The sequence below is a fragment of the Cricetulus griseus genome, chromosome 2, assembly GCF_003668045.3.
Source record: "Cricetulus griseus strain 17A/GY chromosome 2, alternate assembly CriGri-PICRH-1.0, whole genome shotgun sequence".
Lineage (NCBI taxonomy): Eukaryota > Metazoa > Chordata > Mammalia > Rodentia > Cricetidae > Cricetulus > Cricetulus griseus.
Window position 1 is genome coordinate 428,320,978 of NC_048595.1, and position 17,227 is coordinate 428,338,204.

Genomic DNA, 17,227 nt, shown 5'->3' on the forward strand with positions numbered 1-17,227 from the left:
TCTGAACAGCCATGCAAGTTGCAAATCATTGTTAGATTTCCTTCAGCATTTTCCTTTATTCGGGAACCAAGGAAACTACATCCAAGTAATGCATTGAGGGAGAGACTGTGTAGACTGAAGCTATGTGTTGAGACTGGTTTGTCCAGACTTCTCGCTGAAACTAAGGGACTTAGTAGCAGGCAGTGTTAGTGAATACCAATATCTGTATGAATGATAACTGCTCAGTAGGGAAACAGTGTTTAAGATGCTGAAAGTTTCAACCTCTCTTATTGAGGTGAGTCCACTGTGGCAACTAAAATATGCTAGACCAGGGCCTAAGTTGTAGCTCAGCATGTGTAAGGATCTAGCTTCCATATCCAACACTATAGACAACAAAGTAAACAAACAAAACCATAAAACCAAATTAAACCATTCTGATTCATGCTCAAGAAAGAGAACCCCAAAGATCTCTCTCTCTCTCTCTCTCTCTCTCTCTCTCTCTCTCTCTCTCTCTCTGTTCCCAAAGCCTTTAGTCATTCATAGAGTGGGAGTGAGGAATGATAGTGTTCACCTGTTTTGTATGCCCCCACCAAGGTCCCTCTAACTGGAAACCTACATTTCTAAAACCGCTGATGAGCATAGCATGAAAAAAATGAAGAGCTGTAACTCTTGAAACCATCTGATTATAGTTTCACTTGGAAACAATTACTTAAATTCATTTGTTAAATTAAGTGGTTAGGAATACATCTCAGTGGTAGAGTATGATTACCGTGTCTAAGGTCCTAGGTGTTATAAAACTTGTGGGGGACCTTGGCAGATTTCATGGCAGGCAAGGGTGACTGAGGTGGGGGACAAACATGCCAGGCAGACAGAGCTTAAGTGAGAAGTTTTATTAGAATGGGGAGGGAAGAGGAAGGAAAAAGAGGTAAAGAGACACAGACAGAAAGAGGACAGAAGAGAAGAGACCGTAAAAGTCCTTTCTGCCCCAGTGGAACAGCAGGAAAGAGAGAAGGGGGAGAGAGCGTAAGTGGGGGGATGTCTTTCTTTTAAAGGGGTCCTTTGCACCTGCGTGCAGACTACGAAACCATGAAACCCTGGGCTGACTAGGGCACTGTCTGAGTGCATTCTGCCAGGTGACAGAGGCAGGCCTGAATCTTTATACTTGGTTCAATCCTAAATAAGTAAAAGCATTTACAAGCTTGAAGAAAATTCAATGAACAGAATATACATACATACTATGGATATACTGGTGCTCAAGCCCAAGACCTTACTTATGTTACACAAGTACTCTACTACTGATCAACACTCTTAGCCCTAGTCAATGGAATATTGACACAGTATAATAACATTATATGGGGAGCCTTTCTAGATCTGTGATGGTAGGGTAATCAGTTTCAGAGCTTAGCAACCATTCTACAGCTACATCAAAACCACCAGGATGTAGCTGGGCAGTGGTGGCACCCAGAGCATGATGGTGCTCTCTCCTTTAATCCCAGAAATTTAGAGGCAGAGGCAGGTAGATCTCTGTGAGTTTGAGGCCAGCCTGGTCTACAGAGCAAGTTCCAGGACAGATTCCAAAACAATACAGAGAAACCCTGTCTTGAAAAACAAAACAAAATCATTAATGAGGAATACAAAAATTGCCAACATTTTTCTGGAAATAAGTCTTTTTGAAACTATTAGGTTATAAATTAAATCGATTAATATTCAAAACAAACAGAAGCCCCAAAATGCATTTGGAGTTAATGCCTTTTCAGGGCTACATAGGAGTGGCACCTTATCAATTTGTGCAGGGTAAATTTTACCAGTAGGAGATTGTCAGTTAGGCACACTAACAAAAATTTACTGTGTCTAAGAGATGAAATTAAAGTGGCTTACTGGAAAGGCACCGGTGGCATTTTTTCCAAGACATGGTTTCTCTGTGGCTTTGGAGGTTGTCGCTCAGTAAACCAGGCTGGCCTTGAAATCACAGAGATCCACTTACTTCTGCCTCCCCAGTGCTGGGATTATACCACAGCCTGGCCTAAAATAGGTTCTTTCTATGTACCCCCCCAAACCTTGTAAGTGATGGAATTAGAGACATCACCACTATGGTTTGGCTTGTTTTGAAAGTATAAAAAATGGTTAAATATATTTTTTTAAATAACGCTCTCCTATAAAGAAAAAAGTTAAATATTAGAAATGTCAAGTTTCTGGGCTGGAGAGATGGCTCAGAGGTTAAGAGCACTGCTTGATCTTCCAGAGGTCCTGAATTCAATTCCCAGCAACCACATGGTTCCCTCATTTGGCCTGTAGGCATAGATGCAGGCAGAACACTGTATACATAATAAATTTAAAAATGTCAAGTTTCAGTCTAACAGAACTGATGCTGGATTTCACAGATGGAGAAGTCCTGAAATTTGCAAATGTGAGCTCTTTAGTAGGTTTATGCCAAAGTTGAATGTACTCTTTAGAGGACTCTTAGATGTACATTTGAAGTCTCCTCTCCAGCATGTTTGTATCGTTACTTTGTTACCGCCAGAGATTTTTGACAAAGCCTTAAACAACTACTCAAACTAATAGAGCTATCTATAGTCATTGTAAAGGAAAGTATCCTTTACAAAACAAAAGGTATTGAAAAAGGCATGGTGGCTCACATCTCCCCAGTGTGAGGGAGGCTGAAGCAGGAGAATCTCAGAAAGACCAAGGCCAGCCTGGGCTATCCTGTGAGATCCTGTCTTAAACAAAACTGAATTGTTGAGAATGCAGAAATGGTACAGTGGTTACAAGGGCTTACTGATCTTTCAGAGGGCCCAGAATTCTGTTCCCAGCACCCAAACTGAATGACTCACAACCACCTGTAACTCTTAACAAATTCTTCTGGCCTCCAAAGGCACCTGCACACACATGGAATATACTCACACATACAAATATAAAGAAAAGAAAAACCCTGGAGAGAAAAACAGGGGTGGGGTAAGTGGGGTGCAGTGAAATGGCTCAGTGGGTAAAGCCACTACCAAACCTGAACACTCAAGTTTTAGTCCAAGGATCCATATGGTGGGAAGAGAGAACTGGCTCCCAATTTGTCCTCTGACCTCTACACTTGCACAGTGATTCCTCCTCTCCACCTCCCTCTACAAGTGCCTATAACCATAGCATGGGAAGGGGGCAGAGACACAGATCCTGAGTTTGTTGGCCAGCCAGTCTGCCTAACTGAAAAGGTAAGATTCCAGTTCAGTGAGACCCTGTCTCAAGGCAATAGGCAGACAGCAATAGAAGATGACATCTGACATCGTGTTCTGGTTTCCATGAGGCATGTGTACTTTCAGACTCATACATATGTAACACACACACACACACACACACACACACACACACACACACACAGAGAGAGAGAGAGAGAGAGAGAGAGAGAGAGAGAGAGAGGTGAAAATAAAAATAAAATAGCAGTGAGCTATAGCTTTGCTGGGGGCTGGAGATGCAAAGAGGAGACAAGAGTTGGATGACTTAAATCCTTCTTACAAGCTGCAAGCTTAGTGTCTTTCTATGGAGCTGTGTCCCATCAGAGTATTTCAGTATGGCAATATAGCAAACAGTCATCCCATAGATTATATGTTACAGACCAAATTTATTATGAACACTGATTCTCTTGACCTTGATTCTAAACAAGGAAGGAATCTGATTGACTGTATGTAGCAGATGCTCCAGATGCCCTGTGCCACACCTGCCCTGCCCATTTCTAACTTCAGCTTTCCTTGCAGCAGACAGTTCCTGTGAGCCTTAGTGGCTTGCCTAGCCTCAGTATTTCTGTGTTGGGGCATTTTGTAAGGCCTCTGAAGCTCTACCAACAAGCATATAGGTGTGTCAGGCACATAAGTTGGAAGATGACCCATGTCAAGGTGGTTGGGTGCAGGGCTTCTGCCTGAGGTAGCCAGGAAAGGTGGTTTTAATTTCTACTGGCCTTAGAGTTGTGAGGGCCCAAGAAGCAGCCAAAGAAAAACCAAAGTTGGAAGATGAGGGAGGGTTCACCTGTTTACTTGTTTCCATGTCTACACCAATGGGAAGATAGACTGACTACCAATCCCAAGTAGGAGAAACCATGGAAGAAGCGTGTGAGAAGCTAATGAGCTGAACCAGGAAGGTCTTAGTCTGTGGTTCCTAAAGGTGGAACACACTTCATCCAAGAAACATTCCAGAAACAGAGAATATACCAGGCTAATGTTTTTCCAAAAATGAGATACATGAGAAATGTGTATTAACATGCCTTCAGGAGCTTCCCACTGAACAGAAGTTATAGGACCCAGGAATCTAAACTGGCTTTGTAGGTGATTAGGCTTCACAGGACATCTGACACCACTATATTCTAGGTAGTTAGGTGCTGGGATTCAACACAAAACAAAGTAGACCTGGTCCTTGACTCTTCACTATATTTTCATTTCTCTCTCTGTCTCTGTCTCTTTCCTTCTCCCCTTTCTGTAAGTCAGAAGGCAGCTCTCTGAAGTTGTGGCCTCAAACTTAGAGAGATCCATCTGCATCTGCCTCCCAAGTGTTGGGATTAAAGGCATGAGTCACCAAAGCCAGGCTGGTGAACAGCTGATTTTAATAAGCTGGAATGGAAGAAAGGAGATGACATAGCAGGTGTGCCTAGGTCAAACTGAAAAAGGCCAGGATATCTTAAAGGATGGACATCCAACCTAAAACCTGGAAAGGAATCTGCACCACAGAGAAACACAATAGCTGTCCCTTCTTAAAGAAAGAGGCGGCATTGGGCTTGAGTCAGAGAAAAGGAACGCCGTGAGAAGCAGACCAAAGACAACTGCCTCCAAACAACCCTCGTCCACCGATACGCCCATCTTCGCCTCACTGATCATTTTGCTCATCCCTGAGGCTTTCGGAAAAACTCTTCTCCAAGCTGCATTGACTCCAGAGAATCCAAGCCCCAGGCGGGGCTCAACTCTTCTGGGATTCTCCGCCCGAATCTCACAGCCTCCCGGAACGGGCCCGCCCAACGTGATGACGTCAGTGCGCGCGCGCCATCGGGAGGAGGAGTAGGGACCGCGGGCCGGCAGGCGCCCAGGCTTCGGTAACCTGTGCGGGGCGGGGGAGAGGAAGGGGCGGGGCGGGGAGCCCCCCGGAGTTGCTGGGTTGCGGACCCGACCCGGAGCGGGAGTCCTCGGCACGCTCAGCGCTCGCTTCTTCCCCGCGGCAGGCCCCGCACGACCCGGCGATGGAGTTTCCGGACCTCGGAGCTCACTGTTCCGAGCCGAGCTGTCAGCGCTTGGGTGAGGGGCGGAGCGCGCGGGGGGCGGGGCCGGACGGCTGGGGCTGGGGACTGCAGGTGGGGCGGGAGGGTGGGCACTGGAGCTGGCAATGCCGGGAGGGCGGGGCGCGAAGTTGGGGGCGGAGGCTAGGGGCGTGGCCAAAGACATCGTGAGCCTTGGAAGGTTTGCAGTGTGCGGCGAGGAGGGCGGAGTAGCATCCTTTAGCAAGAGGAAAGGACAACCAGGTTAGTTTCCCTTTGAACCTGCAATCCGACCCATTCTCTGTAGACTTTTTGCCACTCAAGTGCGATGCCTGCTCTGGCATTTTCTGCGCAGACCATGTGGCCTACGCCCAGCATCACTGTGGATCAGCTTACCAAAAGGTGAGGGGGCGATCGTGAGGGTGAAAGGGGGTGGTTGTAAAGAGAGGAGAGCGGGAGCAGATATATTTCCCACTCTTAGTTATTGTGTTTCTAAGCCTTGGAAACTTTGTTTTCAAGTGTATTTGTGAGTGCTATATCCAGGTTAAGAGGTTGGTTGGCTCTCAGACTGACTCCTGCCCCCTTGACTATAGGATATCCAGGTACCTGTGTGCCCCCTCTGTAATGTGCCTGTGCCGGTGGCCAGAGGGGAGCCTCCTGACCGGGCTGTGGGAGAGCACATTGACAGAGACTGTCGCTCTGATCCCGCGCAGCAAAAACGCAAGGTAAATAAATGATGGAGGGATTAGTGATAGACAACCCAGCTTCGAATACCGATGTCTGCAAACCGAAAAGGCTAGCTCCATGGGGCTAAAGGAGGAGGTAAGAGTTTCATAAATAAATAACAAACTCTGCTTCATCTCAGATTTTCACCAATAAGTGTGAACGTTCTGGCTGCCGGCAGAGGGAGATGATGAAACTGACCTGTGACCAATGTGCCCGAAACTTCTGCATCAAGCACCGGCACCCTCTGGACCATGATTGCACTGGGGAGGGTCATGTGACCAGCCGGGCAGGGTAATTGCCACCAAGCATTGTACTTGCTTTGCTTCAGCCATTTCTGCCTTGACCAGAGGAATCTTTCTTTATGCTCCTCCATCCTTTTGTTTCTGAATTGAGCCTAGGGCCTTGCACACACTCTACCACTGCACCTTGACCCTTTGTTGTTTTGAGTTTTCACTTTTTGGCCTAGGCTGGCCTCAAACTTGTGGCCATCCTCCTGCCTCAGCCCTCATGTTCTGAAGTTACAGCATATATTACTTCAGGCTCTTTTTATGTCTTGGAGATAAGAGTTCACAAAGTTGCCCAGGCTGTCAGTGAACTCACTCTGCCCTATAGAGTTTTCAGTTTTCCTGTCTGAACCTCCCAGGTAGCTGAAATTACAGACTATATACAAAATTGGGGCCCAATTTAACTCCTTTTCAAAGTATATGGTTTTGCAGAGTGCTTAGAGGAACTACCCTCTTGACTTGCAAAGCATGTTCTGAGAGGTATGTTAGAATGCCTTTCTTCCCTCCAGGCTAGCTGCTATCTCCAGAGCACACGGTCTGGCTTCTACGAGCACTGTCCCCAGTCCAAGTCGGACCTTGCCTTCTGCTTCCTCTCCCAGCAGGTGAGTCTGCCTGTTTCTTCTCTCCCCCTTAAGCCCCTTCACATCTCTAAGCACCGTCTGTTTAATGTTGCCGTAGAGCCACATCCCATTTTCCGACCCGGACATCCCCTCCAGTGATCGCTTTGCAGAATGGCTTGGTGAGTTAGGGAAAGGTTGGATATACAGAAGTACTGCCACACAGAGTGAAGTCTGAGGAAACTGGTTTTTCTCCCTTTGCAGAGTGAAGATGAAGCTTTGCAACGCGCCCTAGAACTATCCCTTGCAGAAGCTAAACCCCAGGTCCCAAGGTACCTACTCTGAAAGAGGGCAAGTTCTGTTTGGAAGGATGGAGGTGGGACCACTCCAACCCACTACAATAGTTAAAAACTTGGTTTCTGGATTAGATGAAATATCCCCAAAGGTCTTTGTTTTCTCTGTAGCAATGGCCAAAATGCTAATATCCACCCTGTTGGTTATAGTAAAGATCGAGGTCACACTCAAGAGGTCCTCAGCACCATGATGCTGATCACATCCAATCCTGGGATTTTTTGTATTAGTCATAAACTTAAGCTCTTCCTTTCTCAGTTCTCAGGAGGAAGAAGACTTGGCGTTGGCACAGGCACTGTCAGCCAGCGAGGCAGAGTACCAACAGCAGCAGGTGTGAGGACTGGGTAGAATGGGTCCTGTGTTGGAGGGTGAGAAGTTAGTGTTGCTCCCTCCCAGTTGTGGAGGCATGGTTGATTGTCTCTTTGCTTCCCTCCAGTGACTCCAGCTCATACTGAGCCCTGACACAGGGCCTGCCCTCTCCTGTCCTGACTTTACACTGTCTCCTCCTTCTCCTCTCCTTGCTCTAGGCGCAGAGCCGTAGCTTGAAGCCGTCCAACTGCAGCCTGTGCTAGGGTCCTGGGCTTGGGGAGGGAGGCTCACCTGAGGACTGTGGCCCTCACATCTCCAGGGTACCCAGGGAAAGGAAACACAGAGAAGCCTGGATTGCAGAGACAAACAGGAGTGAAGTGGAGGAGACTCCATGGAGCCTGGAGAGGAATTCTGTGCATCCAAGCCAAGGAAAGGCCCTGCTAGCTCTGCTGCAGCAGAGAGGGTGGCTGGGAAGCAGTCTCTGTCTGGGGCCTTGGTAGGCTCCATCCCCAGCCCCTTTCATCATGTCATATCTTCCCCCCGCCCCCAGGGCTGCCACATGTAATGGACAGGGGGAGGCCTGGGAAGAGTAAAGACCTTGGCAGTTGGTAAGATGTCTGTGTGTTTCTTTTCCTCTCCAACCTAGAATAACCAGTGTGTCAGGAATGTTCATTCAACTCAAGGGTCGAGGGCCCCTTGCAGTCCACCACACAACCAAGCCACAGCTATCATTGCACAGTCCATTTATTCTTTACAGTGCTTTCTGGAAGGCCCCTTTCTCTTACAATAGCGAGCACCAAACTCCTATAGCAGGATGAAATAGGCCAGAGAGGGAGCACATCTTTTTCTCCTGAGTTAGCTTTTAGAAGGGAAAGGTCACTTTTGTCACTGTGCTGTGTCCTGAGGGTTAGAGTCTTCAGAGACAGTTTCTTGTCCTTGCTGCTGCAGCTGCCACATCTCAGCGTACACACCACCTCGGGATAACAGAGCTTCGTGCCTGGGATGATAAACCCACCCATGGGTTTTACCCCAATTTCAAAGAGAACAAAGGGAGGAAACAAGGGAGACACCCTCCAGGAGCCTCTGCCCTGTTCATCCTGCATGACTTACCTTCCTCTCTCTATGATGTAGCCGTCCTTGATGACGAGAATTTGGTCAGCATTGACCACAGTTGAGAGCCTGAGAGGTCAGACATCAATTACCTACTACCCCCATCCAAAGTGATCCACCGTCCCAGCCATACGAGCCCTGTCGTCATGTACCTGTGTGCTACTACGAGGGTGGTGCGGTTGGTGCAGACTTTGGCCAGAGAGGCCTGGATGGCTCGCTCGTTAGATGTATCCAGTGCTGATGTTGCCTACAGAGAGAGCTTTTGTGAGATGGTCTTGCTACCTAGAGACTCCAAGGATAGGAAGATGCAGGCTCCTTGTGGAGACCTCAAGGATAGTTTGGATTTATGAGCTACATAAGATGTTTGTAAAAATGGACTGGTGCTACCTTTGGAAGCCAGGGAACTGCTCAGGAAGTGGCTTAGGCATGAATAGGAGAATGACAGGCAGTGTTGGGGCCTCACCTCATCCAGCAGAATGATGTCTGGAGCCTTAAGAATGGTGCGGGCAATGGCAACTCGCTGCTTCTCACCACCACTTAGCTTTAGTCCCCGCTCTCCTACCTGTGTCTCATACCCTGTGGATATTAAGCACCGACCCCATGTCACATGAAAATACACTTGGTTTCTCTTCTCAGGTGGGCAAGGAAAAGGTGGAACTGAACTCTAAGAGTAACAGGATTTCACTGGGCAGGGAAAAAGATCTCACCTTCAGGGAAAGACAGGATGGCATCATGAATGCCTGCAGCCTGAGCAGCAGCCTCTACCTCACTGTCCCCAGCTGTGACACGACCATAGCGGATATTGTTGGCAATGGTGTCATTGAAGAGCACAGTGTCCTGGGGCACAACTCCAATGTGAGACCGGAGAGAGATCTGTGTCACCTGGGACCAAAAGACCAAAATACCCTGTCCTGTGAGACCCCTTCAGGCTTCCAGGAAGCACTGGGGATAAACTGCCTAGGGGAAGATTCCAGTCATGGAATCTTCCTAATCCTACTTGGGTGGGCAAATCACACAATTTCTCCAAGTCTTCCCCATTCATGAACAGAAAACATGGCTTCTGCCTCTTCACAGACAGACATGCATACCTCACATGGCACACTGTCCTTGTGCTTACTTTCCTGGGTGACTGATGGTCACATGGCACTAAGAAGGCCCAGGTTCTTAAATTTTCGGAGGTCTGGGGAGTAAACCCGGGGGGTGGGGGGTGGGGGGGCTTGGCTAGGTCACTAATCTTCAACTCCTCTCTCCTCCATTTATTTGGAGACAGGGTCTGGCTGAGTTACTCAGGTTGGCCTTGAACTCATTTGTAGCTCTGGCAGAACTTGACCTCCATCCTGGGATTACAGGCACCATCTGACCATATAGGCCCCAGCTTTTCTGCAAGGCTATTATCTCAGGCATGCTTACCATTGTTGTTCTTCCATAGAGCCCTAGATCAGTCTTCTCTGCGGTAACCTTACCTGTGAAATGTCCTGCCCATCTACTCGGATGCAGCCAGAGCTGATGTCATAGAAGCGAAACAGCAGGCGTAAAATTGTGCTCTTCCCAGCCCCAGATGGCCCCACCTGTTCCGTTGGAAACATGGGAAGAAAATTCTCAGGCCCTCTAGCTTTTAAGGCTCCTTCTTTAAAAGGCCACTAAGATCCAGGAAGGCTGCTACATTCGATCTTGTTGCCTGTTACAACCAGGCTCTGAAAGCCTAGCCTGGGTCATGATGAGCCTTCATCAGCACTGAATGAGAGAAACTCAAAGAATTCAGGCCAAGTAGCTAGGTCTCCCCTCACCAGAGCCACCGTCTGTCCAGGCATCACAGTGAAGGACACATCCTGTAAAGTCTCCCGCCTGCAAGAAAGAATGGTGGCTTCAGTAGTGGATCTACTGAATCAGACACTAGCAGATGGATTCTCCACCCCCAAAGCTATTGATGGTCCTTACCCTCTCCTGTCTAGGATCTGTGTCCCTATACCACAGTGGTGGATTGCAAAGCTGGGGTTCAGGGCAGGATGAAGGTCAGGGAGGCGGTGTACAAATAGATGAGGGGGGGGGGAAGAAACCATAAAGGCGGGGCTCACCCATCAGTGTAGCTGAAGTGTACATTTTCAAATTCAATTTGGCCCTTATGAAAATGAAGGGGCCCTGCTCCAGGAACATCCTTTACCTGGGGAAGAACACAGTCAGCACGTGCTACCGTCACAGGCCTGGGATCCCAGACACAAGAAAATGCCCCCTCTCCCATCTTACTCCTCGCTCTACTCACTTCCGTTTCCTCTTTCAGCAAGTCAAACATGTTCTCCATGTCAATGAAATTAGTCTGGATCATCCTGCAAAAAGAATGAAGGCTGGGGCTCACTCAAGGAACTGAGAAATAGCAGTGCACCCTGAGCAGATGCAGGACAGGAATTGGGTTACCTGTAGTAGGTGCCAAACCAGTTGAGAGGCATGTACAGTTGAGTGATGTAAGTGCCAAAAAGCACAAAGTCCCCAACCTGGAGAGACCCAGAGAAGCAAGTATGTCACAGGAAGCCTGCGGGTTGCTCTTGCTGTCACTTTATCTCCATCCTATCCAGGAGCCTAGTGGCTCACCCATGGGGCTCAGGGCCCCTCTTCCCAGTCATCTACCCTTTCTTTCCTCAGTCTGCCTCACCTGCAGCTTCTGCTCACTGACGAAGTATGCACAAAGTAAGGAGCCAGCCAGGAGCCCAAGCCCAATCACCAAGTTCTGGGTCTGATTCAATACAACCAGTGAAGCATTTGACTTCCACTCCAAACCCTAAGGACAAAAAAAAAAAGAAAAAAAAAATAGTAGGAAGGAATGACCTGTGGGACAACCGCCACCAAATCCCAATCTGGGTCTATGCACCTTCCCCTTTAGCCCTGGGTTTCACTCTTCCAGCCCTGTTAATGACACAGGACAGCTCACACGAGGGTCCTCACCTGATACTTGACGATGGCCTCTCTGTAGCGGTCTACTTCATAACCCTCAGCATTGTAGTATTTCACCTGAGGATTCACAAAGCACAGAATTGTGGGATCATTCCCTCCAGAGTCCTGATCCCTTCTTCCCAATTTCTAAAGCTATTTTATGGTTTTTTTTTTTTTTTTTTTTTTTGGTTTTTTGAGATGAAGTTTCTCTGTGTAGCCCTGGCTATACTGGTGCTTACTCTGTCAGTAGACCAAGCTGACCTCAAACTCAGAGATTCACCTGCCTCTGCCTCTTGAGTGCTGGGATTAAAAATATGTACTGCCACTGCCCAGCATCTAAATTTATTTTTAATAATTTTTTTGAGATTAGGTCTTATTATATAGCTGGTTGGTCTGGAACTTGCTATGCTGTCCAAGCAAGGTTTGAATTTAGAGACTCTTCCTGCCTCTGCTTCTTCCCAGTTTCTAATACCCCTCCCCCAAATTCCTTTATCATTTCTGTGGTCCCAGTCATGTTCATCCACCTCTCCTCACTTCCCACCACTCTCTCAGGGATTCCTCTGTTACCGTCTCAAAGTTGAGCAGCGAGTCCACTGCTCGTGCCTTGGTGACATTTTCCTGTGTGTTCATATCACGGCGAAACTTGGCTCTCCACTCCGTGACCACAATAGTCAGGACTAGGGGAAAATGACAGAAGGGGGAAGGACAAGACATCATGCCCAACAGCTGAGGCCAAATATAGATGTCCATGCCCTGCACCACACATGCCAAACCTATGCTAGTACCCAGGGTCCCAGACCCAGAGAGAGAGAGAGAAAGAGAGAACTATATATTCACCAAGGAAAGGAGTTGCATGCAAGATATCTTTGTAGTCTTGCAGAGTTTCATGTAGAAAATGCTTTTGATGAGCACATAAAAGAAGATGCTACATAGTTTTCCCTGACTGGTCACACAGTGAGGACCTAACGTGACATACATACCCTTCCCTGGTTTTCATCTAAGGTTCAACCTTGACAGGGCAGTAGACTTTCCCATTGCACCAGGAGTAGATAGCATAATTAAGCCCACCAATCCTCAGCCTGCTGAAGGTCAGTAGGCTGAGTGGGGGAAGGACTCATAGCCAAGGAAGACCCTACACAGTTCAGGAGATGATTTCCCTGGGAGCACTCACTGAGGTAAAGACTCATGCACAGGAACACAATGAGGCCAAACCAGGCATTGAAGAACATGCTGAAGTAGATGATGCCAATAATGATGTCAGCCAGGGTGGGGATGATGTTGAACACCAGGTAGCTGGAGGAGTAAGTCAAAGTCAGGTGAGAGAAAGGTTTGAGGATTTAGACCCAGAAATCGTATCTCTATTAACTTATTTAGTGTAGTGTTTCTTTTTTCTTTTTTTTTTTTTTCCTGAGACAGGGTTTCTCTGTGTAGCTTTGGAGCCTATCCTGGCATTCTCTCTGGAGACCAGGCTGGCCTTGAACTCACAGAGATCCACCTGCCTCTGCCTCTCGAGTGCTGGAATTAAAGGCGTGCGCCACCAACACCCAGCTTGTGTTTTATTTTCAACAGCAACAAATCTAACTACCTTTCAAGAGGTAGATGGCCAATAAGGCTTGGTGGCAAAGGCCTGTAAACCCAGTCCTCTAGAGATTTAGGCAGGAAGACTGAAAGCTTAATGCTAGCCTGGGTAAGGATGGCTGCGGATATAGATGGAGTGCTTCTCTAGCATGTGTCAGGGCTAGGTGGTTCAGTCTTCAGTATTGCACCACACACACAAATACACACCACACAAACTCACATACCACACACCCCATACATACCACACACACACCACACATACCACCCATACACACACCACACAGACCACCCACACACACTACACACACACCACACAAACACACACCATACATACTCACACCACACCACACGCACACACACACACACACACACACACACACACACACACACACACAAACAAAAACCCAAAACAACAGCAAAGTAACCTCTATCAATCACAAGTAACAGAGATCTTCGTGCATGGATGAAAAGGAATCTTAGTTGGGCAGGGAGGAAGGAGAGAGGGAGGGAAACAAATCTCCACGAGGTTTTGTTAAAGCAATTTTGAGAAAGAACCTATGTTGTGGTATCTTTTGGTTTAGAAAACAATACCACATTAGTTCTGAATCTTCAGAGATTTAAAGCAAAATACAAAAGCATGGCTTAACATACTAAACATAGTAGGGAAACTCTGGAGAAATGAATGGAATTCTTAAGATTTGTTCTACATTTTCATTTCTTTTTAAATTATATGCATATGGTTGGTGGGTGTGGGAGGCACCTTAGAAGACCAGAAGATAATGTCAGATCTCCTGGAGCTAGAGTGACAGTCGGTTGAGAGCTGCCTGAGGCAAGTGGTTTTGGGAACAGAATTCAGATCCTCTACAAAAGCAGTATGTGTTAACTGCCGAGCCTTCTCTCTAGCCTCCATTTTTGTTTCTCGAGACAGAATCCTAAATCGTCCAAGATAGGCTCAAACTCATTATGTAGCTGAGGCTAGCCTTGAACTCCTGACCCTTCTGCTTCTACTGGGATTACAGACATGTGCCACCATATGAGCCATCAGTCTGCATTGAGTTAAGTGACATAATACTTCTTCCTGTAATTTGCCAATAAGACCTTAAACAAAGTAAGGCAGGAGAGCAAGGCAGCTCAAGCTCGGTCTCCCCAGCTGCCCCTCCCACACACTCTTCCCACTGGTGTCACACCTCAGCAGTCCTGTGACACTGGATGTTCCCCGGTCCACAATCCGAAGTACCTCCCCTGTGCGACGGCCCAGGTGCCAGCGCAGTGAGAGTTCATGCAGATGGGAGAAGAGGCGCAGCTCCACACCACGGGATGTGAACTGCTGTACCCGGATCCACAGGAAGGTTCGAAGGTTGCTCACAAAACCTGGGAAACCAGGGAAGTCTGAATAGCTCTTGGGGGAAGAGAAACATCAGCCCAACACCAAGACGTTAGGGGTCTAAGAGCCCAAGGAACCTATGGAAAGAATAATCAGAAGCAAGACAGTGTGGAAGTTCCCATGGGAGAGACTGACATCAACCAGGGTAAGGACAGAGTCCCTCATACCTGTACTGCCAGTGCCTCCCCCCTGGAGGAACTTGAGGAAGACATAGGTGGAAACAGTCCAGGCCAGGGAGCTCCAAGGAGCCTTCGCAGTCAGTAAGTTCACTGTGGATTAAAGGTATCAGGGGTTCACTTCCAACATCCAGGGCTCTCTAAGGCAAAACTGTCTCAGGTTCTGACCACCCAGCTCCCATTTTTGTATAACCTCCCTAGGTAAGGGCCACCCCAGCCACTAAGCTGAACATACCCTTCCACCCCCCTCACCAATGTCCCTATAGAAGATGGGGACCAACACATTGAGTGCTCGGTCCAACCCCATGAGCCCGAGGCAGATGAGCACAATGAGCTGTAACGCTGGACTCCCCCGAGGCCATAGGTAGCTACTCAGTAGGCGAAGCTTCCTGCCGAGGTCTCTCCAGGTGGATATCCGGTCTGTGGATTGGTTCTAGGAAGATGGCACACAGGTGTGGCATTAGAAACAAAGAAGTATACTTGCCCTCAGGAGATGACAGACAGGACCACAGTTCACAGGCTAGTGACCCCTCTCAGAGTTAGAAAAGCCACTGAGACACAGACTGAACTTTGGGATGAGAACTAATTCACCTCTGGGGATAGAATGATCAGGTCCCCCAAGAAATTTCTTCTCCAAAGTTTGGCATTTAGACAAAAGCCAGCATTTGCTCAGAGGCTTGAAGATACTTCTACTTGCTAAAAGGAGCTATTCTGATCTCTGGCAAAATAGGCATCACAGTTATACAATTCAGGTATGACTATGGTGCCTACTGGCATGTCAATGCCAACCTCTAAGCTCCTCCCTATCCACAAGCCCCACTCTAGCTCAGACTCCCTTCCTGGTTTCATACATAACTTTGGAGACACACACCCACTCACACACACCCTTGTTGCTTCTCTTTGCTTTCCCTGAAGACAGCCTTGGTAGTTTGGGATAAACTTTTCCCCTTCCATCCACAGAGAGGCTGTTTGGTGTCTTTGATGTGTCCATTTTATTCAGGGATGATTAATAAAAATTAAACATTTACAAGGGACTGTATTCTACCCCCAGCACAGCCATGAAGATACACTCTTGATTGAAAAAAATAGGTATACCTGATCTTTTCCTCTCTCTCTCTCTCTCTCTCTCTCTCTCTCTCTCTCTCTCTCTTCCTTTTTGGTTTTTCAAGGCAGGGTTTCTCTGTGTAGCCCTGGCTATCCTGGAACTCACTTTGTAGAGCAGGCTGGCCTTCAACTCAGAGAAGTTGCCTTTGGGATTAAAGGCTGGGGCCACCAAACTTGTCATACCTGGTTCCTTTCTACATCTTGGTCTTCTTCATGAACCCGTAGGGTATATGACTGGGGGCGAAGTCCAGGGGCCCAGAGCCCCAGGATAAATAGTCCTCCAGAGATCACATATCGCAGGACCCACAGGCCAAACTGAACCTAGAATGAAACAGAGTACACGTGTAAACCTCATTGTATTACTTCTTATAATGCTCAGATGCTTCTCAGGGGCCTAGCAACAGGTTTTAAAAAAAACCACAGTGACTCAGCACAGACACACCCCATTCAATGCTAGCTACCCCCACCAGTTGATTATCAGCTTCCAGCCACCGTCAGACACTCCATTATTTTTTCTTCAAAGAGTCATCCTAAAGCATGGAGCCAACAGGTCCAGAAACAGTACTTGTCAAACATCAGAGCTTCGCCTCCTCCCCATAAGGCCCCCTCACCTGCTGGCCCAGATCTGCCCTGGCCCACCACCACTGTGGGCTGTTCCAAGATACCAGGGCCAAGTTCTCGGCTGCAAATGCCACGGTCCAGAGGAGCAGGAGACCCAAGCTATGCCTGAACTTCATCCAGACGCCCATCGCTAGACTTTGCCGTGCCTGGCGCCGTTCCACCACGAGCAGCCACAAGCCACAGGCGCTGGCCAGACTCTCCAGCATGGAAGCCAGCAGTAGGTAGCCTGGCAAGCGGACCCCCGGTGCAGTGCCCACTCGGCCAGCCAGGCCGGCCAGGGGCAGTGCCACCTGAAGTGTGGCCAGAAACAGCTGCAGGGCATAGGGAGCCACCCGAGGGCCAGCCGCCCAAAACAGTTCCTCTGTGCCAGTAGACACCTCCCGACGCCTGCAGGGAAGAACCAGCACCACGGCCAGTGCCCCCAGAGCCATACGTGTCGAGGGCACGAGTGTGAAGAAGAAGCAAGGACTCAAGCCGTTCTGAGTCCAAACCGGACCCACCGGCCCTTCGGCCTCGCAGTAGTTGCCCACAGTCACCATGGCGATGTGTAGTTAGTTGATGGCCGGACTTGAGGTCACTGCAGTATCAGGGAGTGGGCTGGCCACTCGCAGAGGGCCGCGGAGGCCAGGGTGTCTTGGGGCATGGAGCTACGCCGCTGGGGTTGCGGGGAGGGCGGCACGTGGACCTGCCACACTGCCCCACTCTGTTCGCGCACGCGTCACCCCCACGCACACTCACGCAAGCCACGTACGCCGTCCTTATCGATTCCCACTCCCTAGCAGATGGGACCCTCAGGCCCAGAGCCGCCGCACGAAAATGTTGTGCCCTTTACGGCAGCGGCCCCGCCCACCAGACCTACCCGGGGTTCTCATTGGCCAAGCCTGAGGAACGCAAATAGAAGG

General features: G+C 48.6%; 2 protein-coding genes across 4 annotated transcripts; one reads left to right on the top strand and one right to left on the bottom strand.

Annotated features, from left to right (window-relative positions):
* Positions 1-4,897: 4,897 nt before the first annotated feature.
* On the top strand, positions 4,898-8,039 carry Zfand2b (zinc finger AN1-type containing 2B). 3 transcript variants are annotated; one of them, XM_027397269.2, is made up of 10 exons: positions 4,898-5,041; positions 5,168-5,240; positions 5,508-5,602; positions 5,794-5,925; positions 6,066-6,217; positions 6,720-6,812; positions 6,889-6,949; positions 7,032-7,099; positions 7,377-7,449; positions 7,747-8,039. In XM_027397269.2, exons 2-10 carry the CDS (start codon positions 5,186-5,188, stop codon positions 7,801-7,803), a joined length of 786 nt encoding a protein of 261 aa, XP_027253070.1. In that variant the 5' UTR covers positions 4,898-5,041; positions 5,168-5,185; the 3' UTR covers positions 7,804-8,039. The 3 variants fall into 3 exon arrangements, with proteins under 3 accessions (XP_027253070.1, XP_027253072.1, XP_027253071.1); XM_027397271.2 differs by having other exon boundaries at positions 4,900-5,041; positions 7,646-8,039; XM_027397270.2 differs by lacking the exon at positions 4,898-5,041 and having other exon boundaries at positions 5,066-5,240.
* Positions 8,040-8,153: 114 nt separating this feature from the next.
* On the bottom strand, positions 8,154-17,175 carry Abcb6 (ATP binding cassette subfamily B member 6 (Langereis blood group)). The gene is made up of 19 exons (XM_027397262.2): positions 16,316-17,175; positions 15,888-16,025; positions 14,853-15,033; positions 14,592-14,693; positions 14,228-14,411; positions 12,634-12,755; positions 12,030-12,139; positions 11,475-11,540; positions 11,185-11,310; positions 10,950-11,026; positions 10,798-10,861; positions 10,613-10,698; positions 10,325-10,382; positions 10,001-10,105; positions 9,245-9,419; positions 9,001-9,113; positions 8,690-8,784; positions 8,538-8,606; positions 8,154-8,424 (listed from the first exon to the last, which is right to left on the bottom strand). Exons 1-19 carry the CDS (start codon positions 16,862-16,864, stop codon positions 8,313-8,315), a joined length of 2,532 nt encoding a protein of 843 aa, XP_027253063.1. The 5' UTR covers positions 16,865-17,175; the 3' UTR covers positions 8,154-8,312.
* Between the last annotated feature and the right edge of the window lie 52 nt (positions 17,176-17,227).